Source organism: Nycticebus coucang, chromosome 2, assembly GCF_027406575.1.
Source record: "Nycticebus coucang isolate mNycCou1 chromosome 2, mNycCou1.pri, whole genome shotgun sequence".
Taxonomy (NCBI): domain Eukaryota; kingdom Metazoa; phylum Chordata; class Mammalia; order Primates; family Lorisidae; genus Nycticebus; species Nycticebus coucang.
Window position 1 is genome coordinate 70,240,099 of NC_069781.1, and position 23,801 is coordinate 70,263,899.

A 23,801-nucleotide genomic window follows, 5' to 3' on the forward strand; every position below is an offset into this window, starting at 1 on the left:
GCCATTCTATTTATTTAAAATGATTTCATATATCTCTGATGTATTCCAATATGTTTACTTTATCATCCCACCTTCAGAGTGGAAACTTATTTAACTATTTCTAGGGAGAAAGTAATTATTCCCCTGTATTTTACCGATAATACATTTTAATCATTCATTCTACAAATACATTTTAAAATCCATTACATGTTAAACACTGAGCATACAACGTCAGATAAAACACAACACCTAGAGTTATATTTTCAAGTCATTTCATTTTCCCCCCAAAGGGCTAATATGTAAAGTCATCAAAGTTCTGATTATTTTTCTATTATAATATTTTACTTGGAATAGTCTCTAATTTTACAACATAAAGCCACTGCACATTTTAAACACAAAAACTAATTTTTGAAAGTAGTCTTTTAGTTTAGAAAGATATGTGGGTCATTACGACAGTTTTGTGACAGTTTTAGGGTCCATTAATTCACTTCCAGGAAACACAGTTGACATTGTCCTTTCTGATTCACCCAGTCAAGTTTCACCTTGCTTAGCTTACGGGTCTTGCTGGGAGGCTTTGTTTGTTTCTGACTGCATGGATTTTGCCTTTCTTGATTTTTGTGTATCTGAAAACTTCCATAATGTTCCACATCTTAATCTCTAAAATTCTAGATTGTGTTAATTTGTTATAGCCTTTTTAGTTTTCTTGTTATATGTAAGAAAGAAGTGTATGTTACACTTTAGATTGTAAATAGTTTGAGATACCTGAGCACTCTGGGTATAGGTAGTTGTGATCAATCTATGTGTCTTCTTTAATTAGAAGACAATATTTAGTGTGGTATATTGCTACCTTACATGCAAGCACTAACGCTATTAACAGTAAGGGTTCTTGGTATTCACACTGTCCCAAAAGACACATATGAATATTCATGTGTTTAAATTAGGTAGTTGCTCTAAGTACATTTGGGGATAAGTTGGGGTTGGAGAAGCTTTAAAGTTATTATTTGGGATTTTCTGCATTCTGTCACAGACTTAGAAAAAAACATTACTTTTTCTCATTTTTTTGGATGTAGATTTTTTTTTCTGAATTAGAAAAGCATTGACTAAACATTAACAAAAGTTTATTTATAGTATAGTTTAGGAATTCCATCTGTTTTCCTCCTCATATCAGAAACCAAATATAGAAGAAGAAAGAAAGATTTAAGGAACTTTTTGTTAAATGATAAGCAGTGCTAAAAGCCTAAAATGTATCTGTCTATAGGATGCAAAGTAAAATAAGAGCAAGAAAAATGCTGTATTTAAAATTAGGCTGGGGGCAGCACCTGTGGCTCAAAGGAGTGGGACGTTGGCCCCATATGCTGGAGGTGCTGGGTTCAGGCCCAACCCCAACCAAAAAATGCAAAAAAAAAAATAGGCTGGGTAGGGCGGCACCTGTGACTCAGTGAGTAGAGTGCCGGCCCCATATACTGAGGGTGACTCAATCCCAGCCCTGGCCAAACTGCGACAAAAAAATTTCCAGGTGTTCTGGCAGGCACCTGTAGTGCCAGCTACTTGGGAGGCCGAGGCAAGAGAATCACATAAGCCCAGGAGTTGGAGGTTGCTGTGAGCTGTGACGCCACAGTACTCTACCGAGGCCGATAAAGTAAAACTCTGTCTCTTAAAAAAAAAAAAAACAGAAAGAAAAAAAATAGGCTGGGCATTTCTATATCTGATAAAGAATAATTACAGGTATACTTTAAAAACTCAATCAGTCTGACTTTTAAAAACAAAGATGATGATTTATATTTGCTATTTTCCTTAGAGTGCTGTTTCTTAAATGCTGCTGTTATATGATTGACACAACAATTCTGAAACCAAACTATTCACTCAAAATTTATTTCTTGTCATTTACTTACATAATGGATTTTCTAAATGGCCAGGTTGCTATTATCAAATGAAATGGGAAAAGTGAAAAATACGAACAAGTGCTTTCTGGGAAATATGCGGCTGCGTATGTTTGTGAGGCTGGATACTTTCCGGACAGCCTTCATCTCTGGAGCTGTGCTCTTCTTCGTTACCTCAAAGAAGTAGGTCAGGTTCAAAATTATACAGATACACATATGTTATCTGGTAGGCAGGAGGGTAGGAATTGATTTCTTTGTTTAAATTAACAAGGCAGTTTTTATGCTTCAGTGTAAAAGGAGATACAATTAGCATCAGGGAGAAGCACTCATTTTGTGGATGCAAAGATTGTTGAAGTTGGAGATGTTCTTTTACAAGTCAGGAGAAGGTAAAACATCTTGTATTCTTTTAGTGATGACTTTGCATTAGGTGCTTTACACGTAATACTTTGGGATCTGCACAGATGTGTCAACACTGACGCAGTACAAGGAGGAACAAGGAATTGAATCCATCTTGCTAATTTGGTGCCCAAACTAGTGCCTCGTTACCGTGGCCAAGAAAGGATGAATCTGAGAATGATTTAGTATAATGCTGCATGTTGATTGCATTCCCTAGGTCATTGTATTTGTCATCTATACACAATGGTATATAGTCTTTAATAGGGACATCCCTTTACTGTTGCTAGGTGTGTACAACCTATTTTAATTATTAAATAGTTTATTCTCTAAATGATCTGCTAATCAAGTGGCTATTTTTTATAAATCATTTTAATTAGTTTTTATGAATTCAATCAACTTTATCTTTTTAGTCAGCACAGTTTAATAAATTTCTAATAACATTTTCTTGCCTCAAACTGTCTGAAAATCTTTTTCTTTTTGCCTTTCCAGACAGCATCAGAAATCCTAATTTATGAACTATATTTGTAAAATGATTGTCTGTGACATTCTATTCTTTTAAGAACATTAACTACAAATCTTCCCCTCTCTTTCATATTATTCACTTTATTTGATGTAGGAGATAAGAAGCTAAAAACTGTAACATTAGAATTAAAACGTATCAGTTCTCTCATTCCTCTAGAACGTTGCCTTTAAAATCTAGAATGTCTTTCTTCTGCGTTTAATAGTGTTTAGGAAAATGTTGAGCATATTAAAAAGGAAAGTATAATTAAAACTCTTGACTTTTAAATCTCTAGATCTTAAAGTTTTTTTATTATTATTAAATCATCGCTGTGTACATTAGTGCGATCATGGGGCACCATACACTGGTTTTATAGACTGTTTGACACATTTTCGTCTCACTGGTTAACATAGCCTTCCTGGCATTTTCTTCGTTATTGTGTTAAGACATTTATATTCTACATTTACTAAGTTTCACATGTACCCTTGTAAGATGCACTGCAGGTGTAATCCCACCAATCACAAGTTATGTGTTCTATTTTGAATTCTTATTTGGAAATATCACCCGAAAATCATCTTCAACACAATCACACACTTAAAGTGGTAAAATAGCTTATCTGAGTTCTAGAGATACATTATGTTGCCCTGCTGAGTTGAAAAAGAATCCAGTGTTTTGTTTTTCTTATTGTTTTTTCATCATTTTTAATTCATGGTAGATTATGATAATTTTAATCTATTTCCAAAAGCAAATAGAATCTTCAGTGAAATAAACTTATCCTTAGTACCGTGATATAATTTCAAAGAAAATGTTTATCAAAGAGTTGCTTAAAATACAGGGCTGAATGATTTATACTGAGTACAGTTTATCTTTTTTTATCCTTTTAGCTTCCATGCATATCAATTATAATGACGTAGAGATATTATTACTTTAAGTGATTTCCTGTATTTGTTACATAATATATTTTAGAATTTTAAATCAAAGCATTAGACGACATGCAAAGTCGATACAATTTTATCACTTCTCTGAAGACAACATTTTAATTCTGCAAAAATTAGCTGATTGAAAAACTATTTGGTAGCTTTGATGAATGTGATACATTTATAGTCTCTGCCTTTTCTATCATTAAAGGTGGAACATTCCCACCCCCATTTATTAGTTACTACTGAGAATTGTGGAAAGCATCTATTTCAGTCCTTCACTTACTACTGATGGCTTAGCTCAGAAGTGCCCTGACAGAGGGAGACTCAGATCTGATCACTAATTAGATAAAAGGAGATAAGAGAAAATGAGGGTGCAAACCTGACCCTGGAATGACATTTATAGGAAAAGGCAAGATAGACCAAACAGACCTAAGTTACACGACCAGAAGCCAACCAGAAGCCGCAGGAAAGCTAACACGCTGGTTTCTGACTTTCAGATTTTTCTCATCACCAGACTGTCTGCCCCTTCCTCACATTCCATGTTCTAAAGCCTTGGTGAATTCAACTAAGCCCAAACTCTTCTCTTTGAAGAGAGTATTCATCATGACAATAGTACACCATCAACTGTGCAAAATATAGCCCTTCCCATCCATGCAAACCTGAGTCTTTTTCAAATGGGTAAATGTTAATTTATCGTTTTCAAACAGAGAGAGGAGGGAGAGAACATGAAGGAATATTATTTAAAAAGCCTCATTGCAGAAATATATAGTCTATGACAGATAGCTCTTCTAAACCTCAGAAGGAAGTGGAGAATATCTCAGGGCAAACCACACCAAGAAAGAACCAGTGACCCTGCTGATGGAGACTATGTAAAAAGACAGCATTTCTCTGGAAGTGAACGTCACTGAAGGTTCAATGCCCTGGAAAAGGGATGGTTAGTCTGACCCATAGTTTGGCTAATGAAGTAGCTGGTCTGTTCCTTCTATATAATTAAAATTTTGTTAGTTGTTATAAAAACACACAAAAACAGGATGAGGCTATCCTTTTTTGTGGTTTCTCTTTGATGAGTTTCTAAAGGGAATATTTTGAGGTTTTTCTTTTGATGGGGTGAAGGAAAGTAGAACACAGATCAACTAGTGTTGTATGGTGTTTTGCATATTTGAATTGTATTTTTCTTCCGGATAAAAAGGTTGAATTTTGCAGCAACATTAAAGGACTTTGCTTTAAGATGATGACTTTAGCTTTATTGAAAAAGCACACTCTCATATCAGGATACAATTTTACTCAATGACTGTAATCTGATGTACAAATTTGTGATCACTCTTTTGTTTGGGGTTTAGAATTATAAATTTAGATTAGCAGCACTACATAGATTTTTGTTCCCAGCTTTCCTTACATTGTATTTCAAAAGAACAGTTGAAAGGCAAGTGTGAAACCATCCAGGAACACTTTCTGAAAAAGCATAGCATGACTGACCGGGCCATCAGTCTCCAGGGCCAGAATTTCTGGAACCCATGCCTCGCTTCTCCACCTGCTAGCTGTTTGACTCTGAGAAAGTTATTGAACTTCTCTATACCTCAGTTTCCTCATCTACAGAATTGTGATTTATATTTGTAGGGTCTTTGTGAAGATAAATGAGTTAGTACGTAGTATATATAACAACTAAAACATAGTAATTGTTATCTAAGTGTTGTTGTAACTATTGAATATAAATATTTATATTTCCATTCTGTTTTTTAATTAAGAATATCATGCAAAATCATAAATCCATATGCTGTAGACCGGTTATTTTCCAGTTACGTAGTTTAAAGCAAAGTTCTAATTGATAGGGGGAATAAAAGGATAGAATCTTCAGACCATCAGCTTAAAGACTACATGCATGCAAAGTATTGGATATTAGCAACTGTCTACTTGAGGCATTCCACTTCTCCTTTGAATCCTTCTGGAATGTAAGTGTCTTGGCACAGTAACTGAGAGAATGCCAGGAAGGCTATGTTAACCAGTGTGATGAAAGTGTGTCAAACACTCTGTGAAGCTAGTGAATGATGCCCTATGATCATATCAATGTACACAGCTATGATTTAATAATAAAAAAAAAAGAATCCTTCACAAGAGGGATTTGCCCTCTATTTGGTCACCTTTTTCTCAGTGAAGCATATTCATTGAGTTGCAGATCCATTGTTGGCTTTAAAATGATATGGTGAGAAGCTCTGGTGGGGACTGATTGCCAAGTGTGCAGGCAGGAAGGCAGTGAAAAAATGGTTTGGAATATTGGTAAAGTTTCAGATGCTACGTAAGATTCCTCCAGTACAAATAGTTGTTGATTGGGTGGAAAAACAAAAGTTAATATGAAGAAGTAACATTCTTTTTTATAAGTTCTGTGATAATGCAATATGCAGATTTCATATGTTTGTGGCAAAGTCTATGAATCAACTTTTAGTTGAGTAAATCTAGCTATCTGCTTCATCTCATAGTTACAAAATTCTTCTCAAGGGATGCTGAAGAAAAGCTGGCCAACATTCCAGCCAGGAACTTTAGAGGGATTGCTGGGAAGGAGAGGGGATCCCACAGAAGGTTATTTGGGTAGGCAGAGTCCAAAGGACTGAGACATAACTTAGAGTCAAGCTCAGAAAAACCAAATACCAACAGGAAGTCTGGGAAGGAAGTGAATACATTAGGTACAAAGGTGATGCTTCTTTCCAATTGTTTTGAATACTACTGGGGTGACCTCACCTCAACTTTATAATAGAAAGATGCACAATTGGCGTGGGTCCACCCAGATTATAAGGTTGAAGCAGACATGGACTTTTGTGTCCCTCGAGATTTGCATTGCTCTTTTTTCATGTTGCCTTTCTTCACGTTTGCTCTTCTTTAAGAAGCACTAAGAGAAGCCAGAGAACAAAGAGGCAAAGTCATGGTTACCACCAGCAAGTAGAGTCTTATTCTTATTAACATCCTTCCCTTGTAAACATGAATGATTAAAATTTGATTTTCTTCAACCAGTTTTATGTTTTTCAAAATATAAAAGATCTTAACATGTTTCCCCCCACTTTCAGTGGTTATTCTTCTCCACTGAGGTTACTGCTCTCAGCACTCCGACAGGCACTAAGAATAATAACCTGTGTTGTGTATTATTAGACGTCCACTCAGACAGGTAGATACAGATGGATGAGTGCTGTGTTGCACAAAGACAAGTCAGTATTAGTTAATCAATGTTCGTTTGATCCGGGTAAAATGAGTATAAATGAAACCTGCATTCCATCTGTTTTATCATCCATGTGAAGCCAACCTCATTTTTTAAAACTTGATGTCTTATGTAATTGCCCCAGAATGACACAGGATGATAAGTTGGGAAGAATATCATTCGGATTGGCAAGAAAAAGAGGAGTCTTGTTTAGGTGTGTTCTGTATGCTGGGCTTCGTCATGTTGGAGTGGCTTTTTGGATAGTTGGAGAGCATCGTGGCTTAGTTATTACAGGCTCATCTTACCAGCTGAGCTTTGCTTTGATACAGATGCGGGTTTGAGGGTAACTGTGTGGGTCCAGCTTTGGGAACTTAGCCAAATTATTTAAAACACCAAGTAACACAATGACTGTCTCAGAGAAGGCCCCAGGAAGAGTTACTGAATTAACTCTTCTTTACTTCAAATTCCTCTCCTTCCAAATGGAAAAATAATAATAATAATAATATCTACCGTATAACAATTGCAGAAATTAAACAGGATAAGTGGATGTCAAAATGCAATGACGCAGCAGATACCATTATACTTATCTTGTTACTTACAGTTCTTATGGGCCACGTTTTCAACCTCAGCTTATTAACACAACTCATGTTTCTGTTCCTGGTTTCTATAGTCTTACATGTAAGTATCAAATAAATCATGCAGAGGGCTGAGAACATGTGTAAAGAGTGGAAATGGAAACAAGTTAACAATGTCTTTAAGTTGGTAGATGAAATTTCATTTCTATAATGAAATTCATGCCATCTTAATTAAACATCTGCAGGTAATCCTAGTCTGAGTAACGGGTGTCAGAAATAGTGATGTATTCCCCTGAAAGCACTGTGTGTATGTCACCGACCTTAGGATCTTTTGGATATTTGAGAAGATGATATGTAATCAATAAAGTACCCAATGATGTTCATCAGTGTAAAGTAAATGTCAGAGGCGATTGTAATTTCATGATCACATACTTACCCGGCCATACCATAATGGGTGTTAATGTATTAAAATTTTGTTACACTGTGCATCAACGTTTCCGTAGTATGTTCTCTGACTCCCAAGTGATGCAGAGGCATCACTCCCATGATTTCTCTTTAAGAACTTTTCTCAAAAACAATTATTCATTTATTTAAAAAGCATCTGTTGACCATTTACTGAGCCAAGTATAAGGCAAAGTGAATGACACTGCATAGGTAGGACTGTGGCTAAGGAGTTTAGAATTTAGCCTGTAGTTCAGACAGAGCCAGTGGAAATACTTAAAACAAGGACCTTACCTGTCCAGGGCTGTACTTTAGAAAGACAATGCTGGCAGCAGAATGAAGAATGGAGTGAGAGATTAGAGGAGAGATTTCGTTAGACACCAGAAACTAAAGGTCTGGATTTAGGGAGTAGCAGTGGGATTGTAGATTGGGGACCAATTTGAGGGACTATTTGGACAAATCTCAAACTCTGAATGAACCTGTTCTGTGTGGACAAGTTCAAGGTTGACTGGCAGACTTCCACCTGGGCCTCTGAATGCTTCCATTCCTTTCAGCTCATGGAATACATGGAGAGAATTATATTCTTCTGGAAAAATGATAAGTTTCCCTGGAGAAACAAACTAGAGAGCCCCTTAATTACAGTATTCTTTAGAATCTAAGGCATGGGCATTTTCCTGAGTACTGTTCATTGAGTCACTATTTCACATATAAATTAATGCAGGCGAAGAAAGGGGGAAAGTTTATAATACTTAGTAAATTAGAGGCTACAATCTATACTGCTGAGAATTTTTGTATATTTAAAGGTTACTGGAGACTGTTAAGGGTCTTGACTCTACACTTGTGAGTCTTGCTGTTGTGCTGAACTGTGCCTCTTGACGGAATGTGGACACATCTTTAATATTACAATAGCTGTTGGTTGTGCTTTACTTTCGCCTTCCACATACACACATAGAGGTATGGAAAATACTCAGCATCAAAAATAACTGTTAAAAACTCTATTAACACATGTAGTAGCTTTACTTTTTAAAGAATTGCACCTAGATATAAACCCACTTTATCATTATTTTTGAAAACTTGATTTCGATCATTTAAAATTATGTTTAAATAATTACTGAACTCCGCCCGTGGCTCAGTGAGCAGGGCGCCGGCCCCATATGCCGCGGGTGGCGGGTTCAAACCCAGACCCGGCCAAACTGCAACAAAAAAATAGCCGGGCGTTGTGGCGGGCGCCTGTAGTCCCAGCTGCTCGGGAGGCTGAGGCAAGAGAATCGCATAAGCCCAGGAGTTAGAGGTTGCTGTGAGCTGTGTGACGCCACGACACTCTACCCGAGGGCGGTACAGTGACACTCTGTCTCTACAAAAAAAAAAATAATAAAATAATTACTGAACTCATGTTTCCATGTACCATGAAATTATAAATTTTTAAAAGGTGTCAGTATCCTGTTATGAAGAAAAAGGTGTTTCAATTTCCATGACATTACAGGAAATTAAAAAGTTCCCTAGCATTTTATAATCCAACCTGAACTCAGTCTTGAAATAATGGTTCTACCTAACTATAAAAAAATTAGATATTTTATTTTTGTGCACTATTTATTTTAGATTGTTTAATAATTTTAGTTGAACTAAGACATCAGAGAAAGACATGAACATCAGGAAAAATAAGATTAAAATAGGAAGTAAAAAATGGCTCAGCACTCATAGCTCAGTGAGTAGGGCACTGGCCACATATACCGAGGCTGGCGGGTTTAACCCTACCCGGGCCTGCTAAACAACTATGACAATTGCAACAACAACAACAACAAAAGAAAAGCTGGGCATTGTGGTAGGCTCCTGTAGTCCCAGCTACTCAGGAGGCTGAGGCAAGAGAATCCCAGGAGTTTAAGGTTGCTGTGAGCTACGACACCACAGCACTCTACCCTGGGTGACATAGTGAGACTCTGTTAAAAAAAAAAAAAAATAGGAAGTAAAAAGAAGCAAACTGTAAACATAGTACATGATGATACATGGATAAGATTAATGAAAACTAGAAAAAATAAAGACTATTAGGTTTCATCTGTATTGGGTTACAAGTTAATATTCTAACTAAGATGATTACTAGATCAAATTGACTTCCCTTCTTTACTATTACTGTCAACTATTTGAATTGTAGGAATTGCCTTGTAATGTTGATCATAATGTGTTATGGAAAACCAGACAAAACATTAAGTGGCCACTAAGAAGTGAGAATGTAGGTGAATAAGGAATAGTAAAGCCTGTGTGCAGTGTAGCCAGAGAAAGACCAAAGACCTAGCTAACATCCAAAGGGAAGAGTAGAGAAAAATCATCAAGACAAAATAATGTTCACAGAACTGGAAATAATATTGACCCAAGATAACTTGTAAACTCCAGCAGCAGAGAGAGAAATGGAAAAGCAAAAATAAAAACCTGCCTTTCCAATATTAAACAGAACATCTATATTGATTTTTTTTTCCATTTGAATCAATGTTGGTGACTATTGTTTCTTACTATGATTAATCATTTCTTGTTACTCCGGTTGTATGAGTGGTTAGTTTCACAGTTAGGATCATCTTGAAGTACAGCTTCAGAATTTCTTTCTAAATCATGTTTGTTACTTGTGATAAATGCCTGGCATCCAGTGTTTTTCAGTATTGATTTTGTGTGTGTGTGCTGTTTTTCTTTTAAAGTCAATTGACCCTGGCCAGCAGTTCACATGGGAACATTCCAACTTGGAAGTAAACAAACCAAAGAATAGATATGCAAATGTAATTGCTTATGATCATTCCCGGGTTCTTCTCTCAGCAATAGAAGGTAAGGAAATACAGACATTATTCATACCTTTATTTTCATGCTTTACGTATGTGCGTGATTATATAGTTGTAGCTGGGATATTAGCCATCTGTGAAAATAGTTAAGATTCAGGCATAGGTTATTCTCACTTTTTCGTTTCCACACAAATACATCGTACAAAGGTGTACAGTATCCCTGACACCACAGGGCAGAAGAACATCCCTCATTACCTTCTCATCTCTGCCCTAGAATAAAGACTTGATAATATAGTTAATGTTCTTATACGGGAAGCAAATTGGGATCCCCTGTTTTACTGATGGCTGTTGATTGTTATGAATGAACAGGTGATTGTAAAAAGAGACCCCCTAAACTAACTGGTTAATTAAAAGGGAGGGAGGTTAGGGCAGGCGTCCTCAAACTGCACCCCGTGGGCCACACGAAGCGGTATGAATTGTATTTGTTCCCGTTTTGTTTTTTACTTATAAGATATGTGCAGTGTGCATAGGAATTTGTTCGTAGTTTTTTTTTTTTTTTAACTATAGTCCGGCCCTCCAGTGGTCTGAGGGACAGTGAATTGGCCCCCTGTTTAAAAAGTTTGAGAACGCCTGGGTTAGGGGGTTGTTTGTTAATAATTCTGGATATCCACTAGGGAGAGTCTAAAGATTAGAAGCTGGTGGTGTGGTAAAATTCATGGTGAGGACTTTAGAAAATGTGTCCATGCCACTGGAACTTTGGAAGTGGGATATCTAAGCATGTTGGAAATGTCTGGTGATGTGCTGACCAGTTGACCACTCGGTATCACTTTATTACAACTCTCTCCTCTCACAGTTGAAGTAAAGAGGGTATTCTAGAAGGGATGCTTGTTCCTGAAAGATGAGAGCTACTCCTCAAATATATCTTAAGTATTCATGAGGAATCTTTGCATTTACCTCTTTCCAATGGTGAATGCCTTTCCCATGGCTTATTAAAACCATTAGGAATTCGCACTCAATGCTCAGCATGTTGGTAGTGGTTTTGGCTATAGTGCCACCTTGAATTGAAAAGTGCTTAGGGAATAATTTACAATGCCACTTAAATCCTTCTCTGTGTCATCACAGCCAACCTGGGCCTACTTATCACATATCACATCCCACATTCATTCTTACTGGTTCCCAGAGGAGTTTTATGTCCTCCTCATTCTTGGGAGTTCATCATTTACCCTCTTGCAGATGCGTTATAAAACATTAACTAACACAAGCTGCAGATTCAATCTTTTTTTAACACTTTCCTGTTGAAACATTTGCATCCATAGTTGTTCAAATATCTGTCCCTTTTTATTGCTTCCAAAATCTAAGATGACCACCTCATTTCATACCTCTGACCGTGTCCTACCTCCCTCCTTAGTGTCCAAAATTAATTTGAAAGTGAGGTTCTGCTTAAAAGCTTTCCTGGTAAGTGCTGAAAGCAACCCAATCCATTTATTTCCAGTGTTTTGGGAAGAACCTCTGACATTTAAGCAAGCCTATACTCACAGTCCCCGTGCCTCAACATGATATTTAGCATAGATATATTTTATAAAATTCCCACAATAAATTTGCTTATGATGGTGAAAAATGCTATAATCCCCTTTTTGGGCAGCCAAATATACTAGGTATTTAAGAGTTAACCTTTTTTCATACTGGAAAATTTGATTAAATTTATCAAAGTCTCACAATGCTAGTTCAGGCTGGATAGTATCAAATAAGTAACCGTTTCTTTGGGAATCTTGTTTGAAAACTGTGATTAATATATGTGGATCATTAGCATATAGGGTTTACATTTTCAATTTTAAAATGTAAAAAAAAAAAAAAAAAAAGGGTAATAGCAAGTTCTTGTCTTGGGTCTCTTAAATTATCTCCCAAATAAATGAAAAGCTAAATCAAGTCACAAATAGAGGAAAGAAATCTTTTTTTGCATTATGCAAAGCAAGGTAAATTATTGAAAGAAAATAATTGGATGCAAGTTGAGAATCTATTTGGCTTGATCTTGCCTGGAGAACTTGTCAGTCTGCCTTTGCTGTATTGTATGTAGCACTGTTTCCACTAAGAATCAGGTCATTCAATACTACCACTTCCCTGTATTTTTGCCCACTTTGTCATTATTTTCCTTAACCTGTTATTTTCCACATCTTAACAGTAAAGTGTGTCAAAGGACAAAAAATATACCTTCTTGTGCCTTTATTATGGTAGTTGGAAACTATGTGCATTTCATTCCTATGCTATTTTTACCTTAAAAAAAGCAAAAGCACTTGAATCAGACTAAAACCTGCCTTTTTATAGCTCTGTGCCCACAAATGCACCCTAAATCTAGAGCTGACCTAGAAATCAAAAGTCTTTCATTATAAGTGTTATGCAAAAGGTTAGACGCATTTAATTGAAGTTTATGAGCTATCTATACAGAGAGCTTTAATCTAGATTACAACCGTGAACAGCATTTTATCTTAGACTAAGCCCCAACCAGCAGGTATTTATGAGGGCAGTCAGCCATCCTGTAGCCTAAGCACAGGAGAGAAAACGCTGGCATCTGGAACCACAGAACCACTCACAGAGGCTTCTTCCTGGGAAGGCAGTCTTGATAATATAGGAAAAGATTTTTCATATGTATTAAAATTGTGGGTGACTTCATGCACAATTTATAAGACTTACTGTGCATGTTTTGGGTTCCACCTATGTTATTAACGTAGTTAGGCTTTGGTAGAGGGTTTTATTGGGGCCTTTTTGTTGTTTTTTGCTTAGTTGTGCTAACTACTTGCTCCATATTACTTTGCAGAGTGATCTGACTCTGGTAGGAAAGTCAGTAAGAAAAATGTAACAAAAACCCTAGAAGTGGCCACGGTGATTCCTGTTGTCTTTATCCCTGCTTAATAGAGCAAATGTATATACCCTACACTCATTGAGAGGATAACAGGAGAAAAAACAAAAAGCATCATGAATTGTGTGTGGGCACCAATGTGCTTATTGAACCTCTTTTTTTTTAAAATTTTTTATTAATATGAGGGTACAAATGATTAGTTACTTTATTTGCATTTGTTAGGTAAAACTGAAGTCGTAGTTGAGCCCTTCACCCGAGGGCTGTGCTGTACACCCTACGTTGTGCCCATTAGGTGAGAGCACACCAATTCCCCTCCTCCCTTTCCTCTCACTCCACCGCCTCTCCCCTCCCTTCTCCCACCACTTGAGTATGATTGTGTTTTTCCTCTCATGGGAGAATATAGTTGTTTATCTGTTGGTTTCATATTAATATTGAGTATATTGGATACTTGCTTTTCCATTCATGTGATAGTTTACTGAAGAGAATATTCTTCAATCCATCCAGGTTAATACAAAAGGTATACAAATCTCCATCTTTATGGAGAACCAAGAATGCAATGTACTCAATTCTAATATGAAGGCAGTAGATAATCTAATACAAGTTGAGGGGTAGAGGAATGAGGGAACAGAGAGAGTGGAGCAGGGAAAGGGATGGGGCGTCACGGTGTATGGCATACCTCTTGGGGGTGAGACACAATTATAAGAGGGACTTTACCTAACATATGCAATCAGTGTTACCTAATTCTTTGTACCCTCAATGAATCCCAAACAATAAAAAAAGTCCATCTTTTTATGGCTGAATAGTATTCCATGGTATACATATAACACAATTTATTAATCTTCTTGACACTTTGTAACATCTTTCCAAATCACCATAATTTTCATTATGCTAGGGAAAATGCAAAATAAATTCAAGAAAATCATAATTACAAAATGTTTTCCTTATTAAATCAGAGGGGAAGCAGTATGGAAACACAATTGAATTTGTAACAAATCCAGTTACCATTGGATATTTAAGCATTACTTCTATGTTTAAGCATTTGTTAGGAGAAAATAGTAATTCCTAAAGAAGAGAGGTGATAGGATTTATTTTAAGGACTTAAGATAAAATTTTCAAAGAAAGACTAATATTGACATGTGCATTAACACCAAACACAGTAGAACTTGCACAGTTGACCTCCTCCCTAAGCTGACCTAATTTTCATTGACTGGACATGCACCACATGTACATATCAGTACGGTAGGCCTAGTTCCTTATGTTGACCACTTCTGTATGTTGACTTGACCAATTTGTTACAGTCCCTTGGGTGGTTAACTTACAGAGGTTCTACCGAATAATAATATGGTTAATCCTGTAGAATCCAAAGTTATTGAAAAGTATACTGACGTAGAAAAAAGAAATGAACAAAAAGTTGAAGAACAATGACATCTGAGTTTGGGTCATAGCTCTGTCACCAACTAGCTCGGTCACCTTAACTTCTCTTGAGTATCAGTTTTCACAGCTGTAACCTCTTTCATTTCTAACTTCTTCAAGTTATCTCCATGTAGTTTTCTTAACAGTTTTTTCTTAATGTATTGCATACAACAGTCTAATGAAGTAGCAATATTAGTATTTTACAACATAAGTATCCATAATTAGAGAGGAGGAAACTGAAGTCCAGGGAACAGGTCCAGAGTCATACAGTGAGCAAATAATCTAACTCACCTAAGACTCCAGTTCTTGTGATCCTCAGCCAAGTTTCCAGGGGCCCACATCACTAAGAATTCTTCCCCACTGATGCAAGATGTGACAATGCCTGTGTCACTTAGCTTACATCCAAGGATTAGCCTTATCTTTTTGCCTAAAATGCATTTTATCATTTGGCTCTAGTCTTAAGGAAAACACAAACTTATGTTTTAGAATTCTATTTCCTATTTTGTGATGTTATTAACCTGAGGCAGTGACACATCACGGGGATCATCAGTGACCAATGCATCAGAATTCAGTATTGCGGAAGAAAAGTTAAGTGCATCTATACCTAATTGATCCCACTAACTTCAAATACCTTCTTATATGTGTTAAGTTTCTTATCAAACAAGGGATATCAGTTATTGGCAGGTTATTTATTGTAGTGCCTTGTAATTAGCAAAAATTAATTGCATTCCTGGATAAAAAAGAGGTTTTTGTTCTAAAATATAATTAATCTTCCCTGCTGCCAGTACTGTAGTTCCACAAGTAGGATTATAATTAACATTTTGCTTTAAAAGCCATATTGACATGGATTTTGCAAAAATCGTTAGCCAAGTCTAAATATAAAGCAAAATGAAAATGCTACTTTTCAATTCAACGATAAAGACAAGCACTTATACTAGATATGATTGTCAGAGAAACTATTATATGTAGAGCACCATAATATGGATTTTATATCTGTTATCTACATATTGTTGAGTACAACCTCAAAAGCCTATTGTTACCCCAATTTAAAGATGAGGAAACAAAAACATTTAAACAGTCAGTAACATATTTATGATCAATGGTGACATGTACATGTCAGTCTCAGGGCTGCTGTTCTGCCCTGTAGACCCTTGGGGCCTACAGCTGCTTTTGAAGCCACTGCACCAACACATGTCACACCCATTCAAAAATGGGGCCTCTGGCTGAAAGGATTGTCTAGGAATTGTGAAATAAATATTTCAGACAGTAATTTTAAACCTAGAGGTCTTCAGTTATGTTTTAATACTCCAGTCAAAGTGAATGTTTCCAAAGAATAAACGCCCATGTATGATTTTCGGGTGGGTGTTTTTGTTCGTTTACTATTACTATTACTTAGTGAGGTATATTGAGAACACTGACTAAGAAGACAGAAGATTGGGAACTAAATCTCAGTTTAAACAACTACAGGGCCCTGGGATGTCACTAAGTGCAATTAACAGTAACTCTTTGGGGAGTCAGATCCTTTAGATAATTTGATGAACATTCTAAACCCCACTTAAAAACAAAAGACTCCTAAACACTTTATTTGCATACTAATTGCAAATAGTTCATGGACACAGAAGCCTTTCTCCAGCCCATTCTCCAATTAAGGAGACTTAGCATCTTTTGTTCTATTTTCACATAAAATGATAATGTGAAAGACCCAGATCAAAAGATAATATAAGTAGGCAAATAAATATTAAATCTTGGACATTAAGGGATTAGCTTTCCAAAAAAAAAAAAAAAAGCCAGAGGATTTATTCTAAATAGGATTATCATCGGCGGGTGTGTGACTCTCTCACCAAAACTGGTATAAATGGTGTTATCTATGAGAGAGTTAGAAATTACAAAGAACAAACCACAGCACGTTACATGAATTCTTTAACACTAGTGCAATTAATTTGACTTTTAAAACGCTTAGTAAAGTATGAGTCTGTGTTTATGTTTATTGAAACTGGGTAGTTTATTTATAAATAATAGAAATGTATGTTTCACAGCTCTGGAGTTTAGGAAGTCCAAGATCAAGATCACAGCAAATTCACTGTCATGTAACATCTTCCAGAGGGGGGTAACACTGCATCCTCACATGATCAAAAGGGATAGAGAAAAGGAGAACCCCATCCTCAAGCACTTTTATAAGGACCCTAACCCCAACTCTGTGGGCTGTGCTGAAATAAGTGAATCACTTCGTAAGGCCTCAGCTCTCAGTATTATCACATTGGTGATTAAGTTTGAACATATGAATTTTAAGGGAAACATTAAGAGTATAGCCCTGTGTTTCATTTTTTTCTTTTTTATGAGACAGGGCATATATTTAAAGTTTTGTAACATTATTTACTGCATCTCTTTAATGAGTAGCTTCTTAGAAGGACCATATGCCTTCAAGAACTTCTTTCATAGGGCGGCGCCTGTGGCTCAAGGAGTAAGGCTCCGGTCCCATACGCTGGAGGTGGCGGGTTCAAACTCAGCCCCACAAAAAAAAAAAAAAAAGAACTTCTTTCATTTGAAAGCATCCTCGACTCTTCCCACTTCTGAAGAATTTGCTCAGACAACTTACTGTGCTAAGGTTTCCTTATCTGTAAACTGAGATTATTCATAGTACCTATCAATTAGAATTCCTAGGAGGATTAAATGAATTAGTGTACAGAAAGCCCTCAGAAAAGTTCCTGGCACACACATAAAAAAATGCCTAATAAATATTGGGAAGTATTAAGTTTATCATTAGTGTTATGAATTTTATTACTACTGTAGATAGGTTCTTTTAACCACAGATGGAATTGCTTTTGTATATGATCTATGGAAAATTTAATAATATACAAATGAGAATGCTACATATATTTAGAATATTCTGTGAAGCAAAAGAAAATACTAGTGCTTGATAAATGGAAACCAGACCCATAATAGCATTACAAATTCCAACAGGGCGAAGAATATGTTCTTTTAAAGAGAAATTCAAAATATGTCATCTGCTGTTTGGTTTGCATAATAGGTGCAATTCAAAAAAAACCTACGTGTAAATAATATAGATGATGTTACTACAACTCGATTATGTGTGAGATGGGCAATTTAGCACCTTTAAAATGAGAAGCTGCTCACAGGGAATCCGCCCCTAAGACAAATCTAATTAAAATAAGTAAATAAAGACAAGAAATTACTATTCCTCAGTAGTACTGATTCACCATTTGCCACCACACTAGTGCTCTATGTTTAAATCCTATCTCAGCCCTTTTTTCCCCAGAATGTTCTGGAGGTAAGTCTGTAATAATTCATTTATTACAGTTGTCAGCACATGTTAACTATTCTATAATTTCACATTGTACCCATGCTATGAAATATCTTTTTCTTTTTTTTTGTTCTCGGTCTGTATCTATTGACAGTAACCTGATATATTTTTGATAAGTAAAATTGAACTCAGGAAAATAAATGTATACATTCTACCCAACATTTTCCAATAGAATTTTAATTATGGTAAAGGTAGATAATTCGTATAAGGTACTAACATAGGAATTACAATTATTTTCCCCAGCAAATAATTTCTTTGATAGTTGCCTTGTGCGTCTTTTCAAGTCACCTGAATAAAAATGGTCCACTTTCCCTCCCTCAGGTTCTCCCCCCACCGTCTTAGCCACTGATTTGTGGCCAAGCTGGTGTTTGTTTTATTTTGTTCTTGAAATTCTATTTCAAGTACTGAAGGAAATGTGTTGGAATGCATACCCCATTTAAAAAAATTTTTGCATAAATCCCATCCAACTCGTGGTTGAGTTCCTTTTCTCATCATGTTTAGAACATCATTCATTGATTTAGACACAGCACAATTTCTTCAGCATTGTCAATCTTTCACTTTTCAAGTAAATTGTTTATAAGTGTGACAAAGTTGAATCCTTTTATTTCAGGGTACTTTTTTTAATTACATAAAATCATCTCTCTTTTTGGGGAGTGGTGAATGGACAGATTTTTATAGCTTAATTTGTCTGAAATAGAAAGCAAGATGGGACTCAGCCTGGGAAACCTGGAACAGTTTCCAGGATGCGTGCAGTCTTCATAGCAACTATCTGATCGCTAGCTGCTGTTTAAATGGCGTCTTTCTGTGACGTGTAGTGCAGTAAGTGGTGTGGGGATCTGTTATTCTCCGGCTCCCACCTTAGCCTATGCATGTTGATTGTTCTTACCCAGAAAAGGGAAAAAGCATTGTTAAGGGGTGGCGGGGTGTATTATGGTTGGTTTTTCCTGTTGCCCCCCCACACACACACATTCTTATTCTCAGGAAGCTAGTCAAAGAGTAAAATCAGAAAGCCCTGAGAGTGAGTTTATTGTCTGTGCATCAGTTATTAGGATTTGTTTTCCATTGTTATTGTACATCCATGGAGACTATTTTAAGGACTCTGCACTCCATTACTATGAGACTGTAGAAAAACCTCTATCATCTGTCGTATGGCTCTGTTGTTGGAATATAGATATAAGTTGTAGGTTGCTGGGAAGTTGGAAAGTAATTATTTTTGTCCTTTTTGAGAATTACTTTTTAATATAGAGTCCAGAAAGATGCCTTCCAAATTTGGAATTACTTTACATCAGTATTTAGGAACGAGTAGATTATTTCATTTATTTTGCTTATATGTAATAATAACTAATACCCATGTGGCCCTTAAAAAATTTTAAATGCATTGACTCATTTGATTCTCACATAGATATTGACTTACGAACTTTTGATCACAATGTTCATATATTAGTGATCAAAAGAAAGAGGATCTGAGAATTTTCTATCAATAAAACTCCTATAGTCACATTCCATGCTTGATGCTGATTACTGCGTGGCTAAATACCTGTAAAATTAGTATCCTTATTAATATGAGATAATTGAAATACAATTCCATGATGTGGCCAAAAAGATAAACAGCAGTGACTCAGGATCTGCTTTAATTCAGGGCAAAGTGCTCCCTAATCAGAAATGATTGCCCTCTATCACAGATACCCGACAACATATATAGCTGGTCTTCAGATATAGTCCAACAATTCCATCACACGCCTCCTTTTCAGTGGACGTTCTCAAAGCCTAGCCTCAGCAGTGTGGAGGTATGGAAAAATTAACAAGGGGAGGACACACAGCTATGAGAAGTTGCAGGTTGGGTTAATAAACTCTGAAGGTTATCCCTTCTCCCGTTAGCTCTCTGTGGTGATGAGCTATGATGTCCAGAAAGCAATACATGCCTTAAAAAGAAATATGAGGATAATTTGCCAAACTACAGCTATATTAGGGGATACTGTGGCATACAGTATACTGTGTGTTTGCAGGAAACGTTTGTTTTCTTTGGTGTGTTGCAAAGAGTATCCTTCATTTTACCAGGTCTGATGTACCCATTGTAAAAGAAATCAAAAGGCCTGTGTCTTTTAGAATTAAATAAATGTCCTTATAAGTTTGTATTAAATTCTGTTTTTCTATTTTCTGAGTTTTACCGGTGACTGCAAAGTAAACACTTTTTTCCTGCATTGGGAAGTATAAAAACTGCAAGATAGGTCTTCACCAGCAATTTGATGTTGTGGGGGTTTTTCTGTTTCTGCATTAGAGTAGAGAAGGGAACATTATTTACTAAATAAAAGGTAGACTTTCTGCTCTATTGAGTGTTGAGTACTTCTATCTTAAAACAGGGATAACCTGGTTTACCAAAAAGCCATTTGTTTTTGACACAGTCCTCAGTTTATTAAGGATAAGTAGAACTTAAAGGAACAAAAGTTTTGAAGCCACATCACGAGCTAGAGCAGAGCCGCTCAGCCCAGTGCCCATCTCCAGCTCTGCAGTGCAGCAGCAGCCGCCTGTCCTGGGGAGCCATGCACAGATTCTTCTCTTCTTCCATGCCGCCTCTGACCCATTCCCACCTCCTAAACTCCAAGGAGAGCTTCTTTCCATGGACAGACCACCCGCTAGTCTAGTACCACCACTTCCTGTTGGTTTTGTTTATTTTTTAACCTCACCAGGTTCCAATCAAGCTTTGAAGTATCTGCCTCAAAGAAATCTCATCTCAGCACATGAGAGGTAGAAGCAATAGGAATCAGCCTGAAAGAAAATCAGAGTGTGTTCCTACCTAATCTGAGAAACACAAAGCTTCTATTTATCTCAAAATAACTCTGGGGAGATTTCCAAATCCAAGAAGGTTAAGAACACAGAAAGACATCTTATTTTAGAACTCAAAAGGGAATCAATTTGTCCAACATGCCTTGGTTAGCAGATAAGCAATCAAAGGTCTGGACAAGTTGAATAAGTGGTCAAAGGTCAAAGAGCAAACCACCAGGGCAGCCCTAGACTGAAGTATAGATTTCCTTGGCAGTTTCTCTAAATTGTTAGCAAGTGCTTTGTATTGTCCCAAGACTTTCAAATGCACGCGTGACTCCCAGCCACGTGGTATGATGCAAAAGTATGAACATTGCTCAAAGGAAGTCTAGTTTTGCATGTTTAAAAAAAATGTGAACCATTCCCCTTATGATTACTTAATTTCACAAAATAATTCATGTATTATTTAGGTCCTATATTTGACTTAATGTAAGACCATCAAGCTTTAGTCTAAACCTATTATAATTATAAACACCACCTCTTGAACAAGAAACAACTTTTCAAAATCAAATTATCTTCTGACTTAATTCACAGCAAGTTGGGTGGGGTTTTTTGTTGTTGTTTTTAAGAAAGACACATGACCCTATTAGTCATCCTCAAATTAACAATAAGAAAACCTTATTCTCACCCTGGCATGACAAAACAGCTCAGATAGTATGTTCTTTGACGTTACATCATGCTTTCAAGGTTTTAAAGCAGTCCTCAGTGATTAATTATTCATAACAAATACTCTTTTGAACAAGCAGCATCATTGTTTCCAAGAATTCCTTCTCCTTCTGTTAATATTCAAATATATTCAGAAACAATGTCATGAAGCCCTGTCTTCTTAATCTCATGCTTAGATGAAAAAAAGCTGATTGTCCTTGTGTCTTTAACTCATGATAAAGTTCCCAGTGTTTTGCAGACAATTAAGAGAACAGTTGAGTCCAAAGACAATGAATGAGCTGGCTTATTTTTCCAATGAAAACTAACTAGTAATTACAGGCAAATAAAATGAGAGCCCAAAACTTGCCTAATTCTGTTCAAATAGCAGTTTGCTGTGGCTTGCTGTGCATGGAGACCACAGAGGCTCAGCTGTACCACTCATTCACCTAATCACAATCTCTTAATCTCTTCTCTTAAAGGCTTGAGTTTTCCACGTGTAGCTAGCCCAAAGCACACACAGTATAAACATCTAAGTGATGTTTTAAGAGCCACAGAAAGAACAGTTCATTAACTGAGGAAATACACAGGAATGGGGGCATACTAGGTATAATATGGGGTTATAGGATCAAGCCATAGTTTTCTACGTATCAGATTAAGATGACAAATAATTATTTCTGTTGTTGGAACTGTTTACATGATGGTCATTCAGTGGAGAATGCACATGAAACAGTACATAAGAAATCACAAAAACCTCACTTTTGCAAATGCAGTAAAGAGAAGGGCTTTTACGCATGCTCAGGAAAGAGTAGGTCTTAGATCTAAACTGCTCTTCTTGAACTATGACATTCAGGTCATTGATTCCAACAAGCAGTTGCTACAGCAAGACCAGTCTGTCCTGAGATCTTGCCAATGACCACTAGAGGCAAGCTCCTTTGTCCTGCTCTCTTGTTTAATAACTGCTCCCCCTACCATAAATAAACAATCACACACCAAGAAAACATACCAAACACTATAATTATAGTATTAAGAACAGGTCTCTTTGACTCTAAGAAATAAAATCAATCAACTAATTTTCAGTCATTCTGAATTCTTTCAGTCCTGCATTTTCAGATTTCCATCCTTCAGAGCCCCCACCCCAGAATTCATTCAATTCCCACACACTTCTCTTGGATTAACAGTGCGCCTCTAACTAGGGTTGCATTAGCAGATATGGATAAGGCAGGGAGTTGAAAATTAAATAAACAAATATGTGTTACTTAGAGTAAGTCACCCCAAAAATGTGAAAGCATTTTTTGTAGATCCAACCTCCCAGCAGAAACAACCTAAGCAAGAACTGCTAGGGAAATATTTCATGGCACCAAAACCTTTGCAAAGCCAGCATGTTGTGTATTTTCATAGGATTGGTTGAGAAATCTTTCTAAATATGTCATGTTGAAAATAGGGGTCTCATCTACTTGAAGCAGATGGCTGTTTAGCTTCTAATCTGGGGTAAATAGTTTTAAGACAAGCCACCACTCTTTCTAACATTTTTTCTTATTCATCCTTCTGCACAACTTGTTATATTGAGTTGCATGAATACAAGACTCATTAGAGCTTAAGAGTTTGAGAGGAACATGGCCATCTCCCCCATCTCCACATTACAAAAAATATGTGAGAGAGAACTTACCTGAAATGTCTTTTTGCCATAGTAGACAAAAGAGTTTGACAGAAGGAGGCTTTTATTCCAAGTACTACCTCCTTACAAACACGTGTCAAAGTAGAAGAGGAGCCTCAGCATTATTTTCAGTTCTAAACTACTGACCTAACTTTTGCTTTTGATTTTCTTCTTTTCAAAGTATCAGTTCCCAAACTCTTAAAGTATTTGCTGGTACAGTGTTGAACTCAGGTGTCTGGTCATCTTCAGGCATAATTTTTGTATTCTTATCCTGGGGAGTGCAATCATTATTTAGTAAGAACCCATCCTCCCCTCAGAAGAGAAAGAGACAGAGAATGAATTTATTATTCAAACTTTAGCAGTACATCAAAAAATTCCAATTGATTATATAATGATTAAAATACACACAAAGAGGGTTGATTGGGTGTGATTCTCTTCCTTTGAGAATGAGTCTCAT

General features: G+C 36.5%; 1 protein-coding gene across 29 annotated transcripts in view; it reads left to right on the forward strand.

The window, feature by feature from the left end:
* The window catches only part of PTPRD (protein tyrosine phosphatase receptor type D), a 2,247,062-nt gene that overhangs the window by 2,156,357 nt on the left and 66,904 nt on the right, over positions 1-23,801 (forward strand). For all 29 annotated transcript variants that reach the window (XM_053572732.1, XM_053572883.1, XM_053572736.1 and 26 more), the window contains one exon: positions 10,559-10,682. In XM_053572732.1, the coding sequence (XP_053428707.1) occupies positions 10,559-10,682 (124 nt within the window). The remainder of the gene's footprint in view (positions 1-10,558; positions 10,683-23,801) is intronic.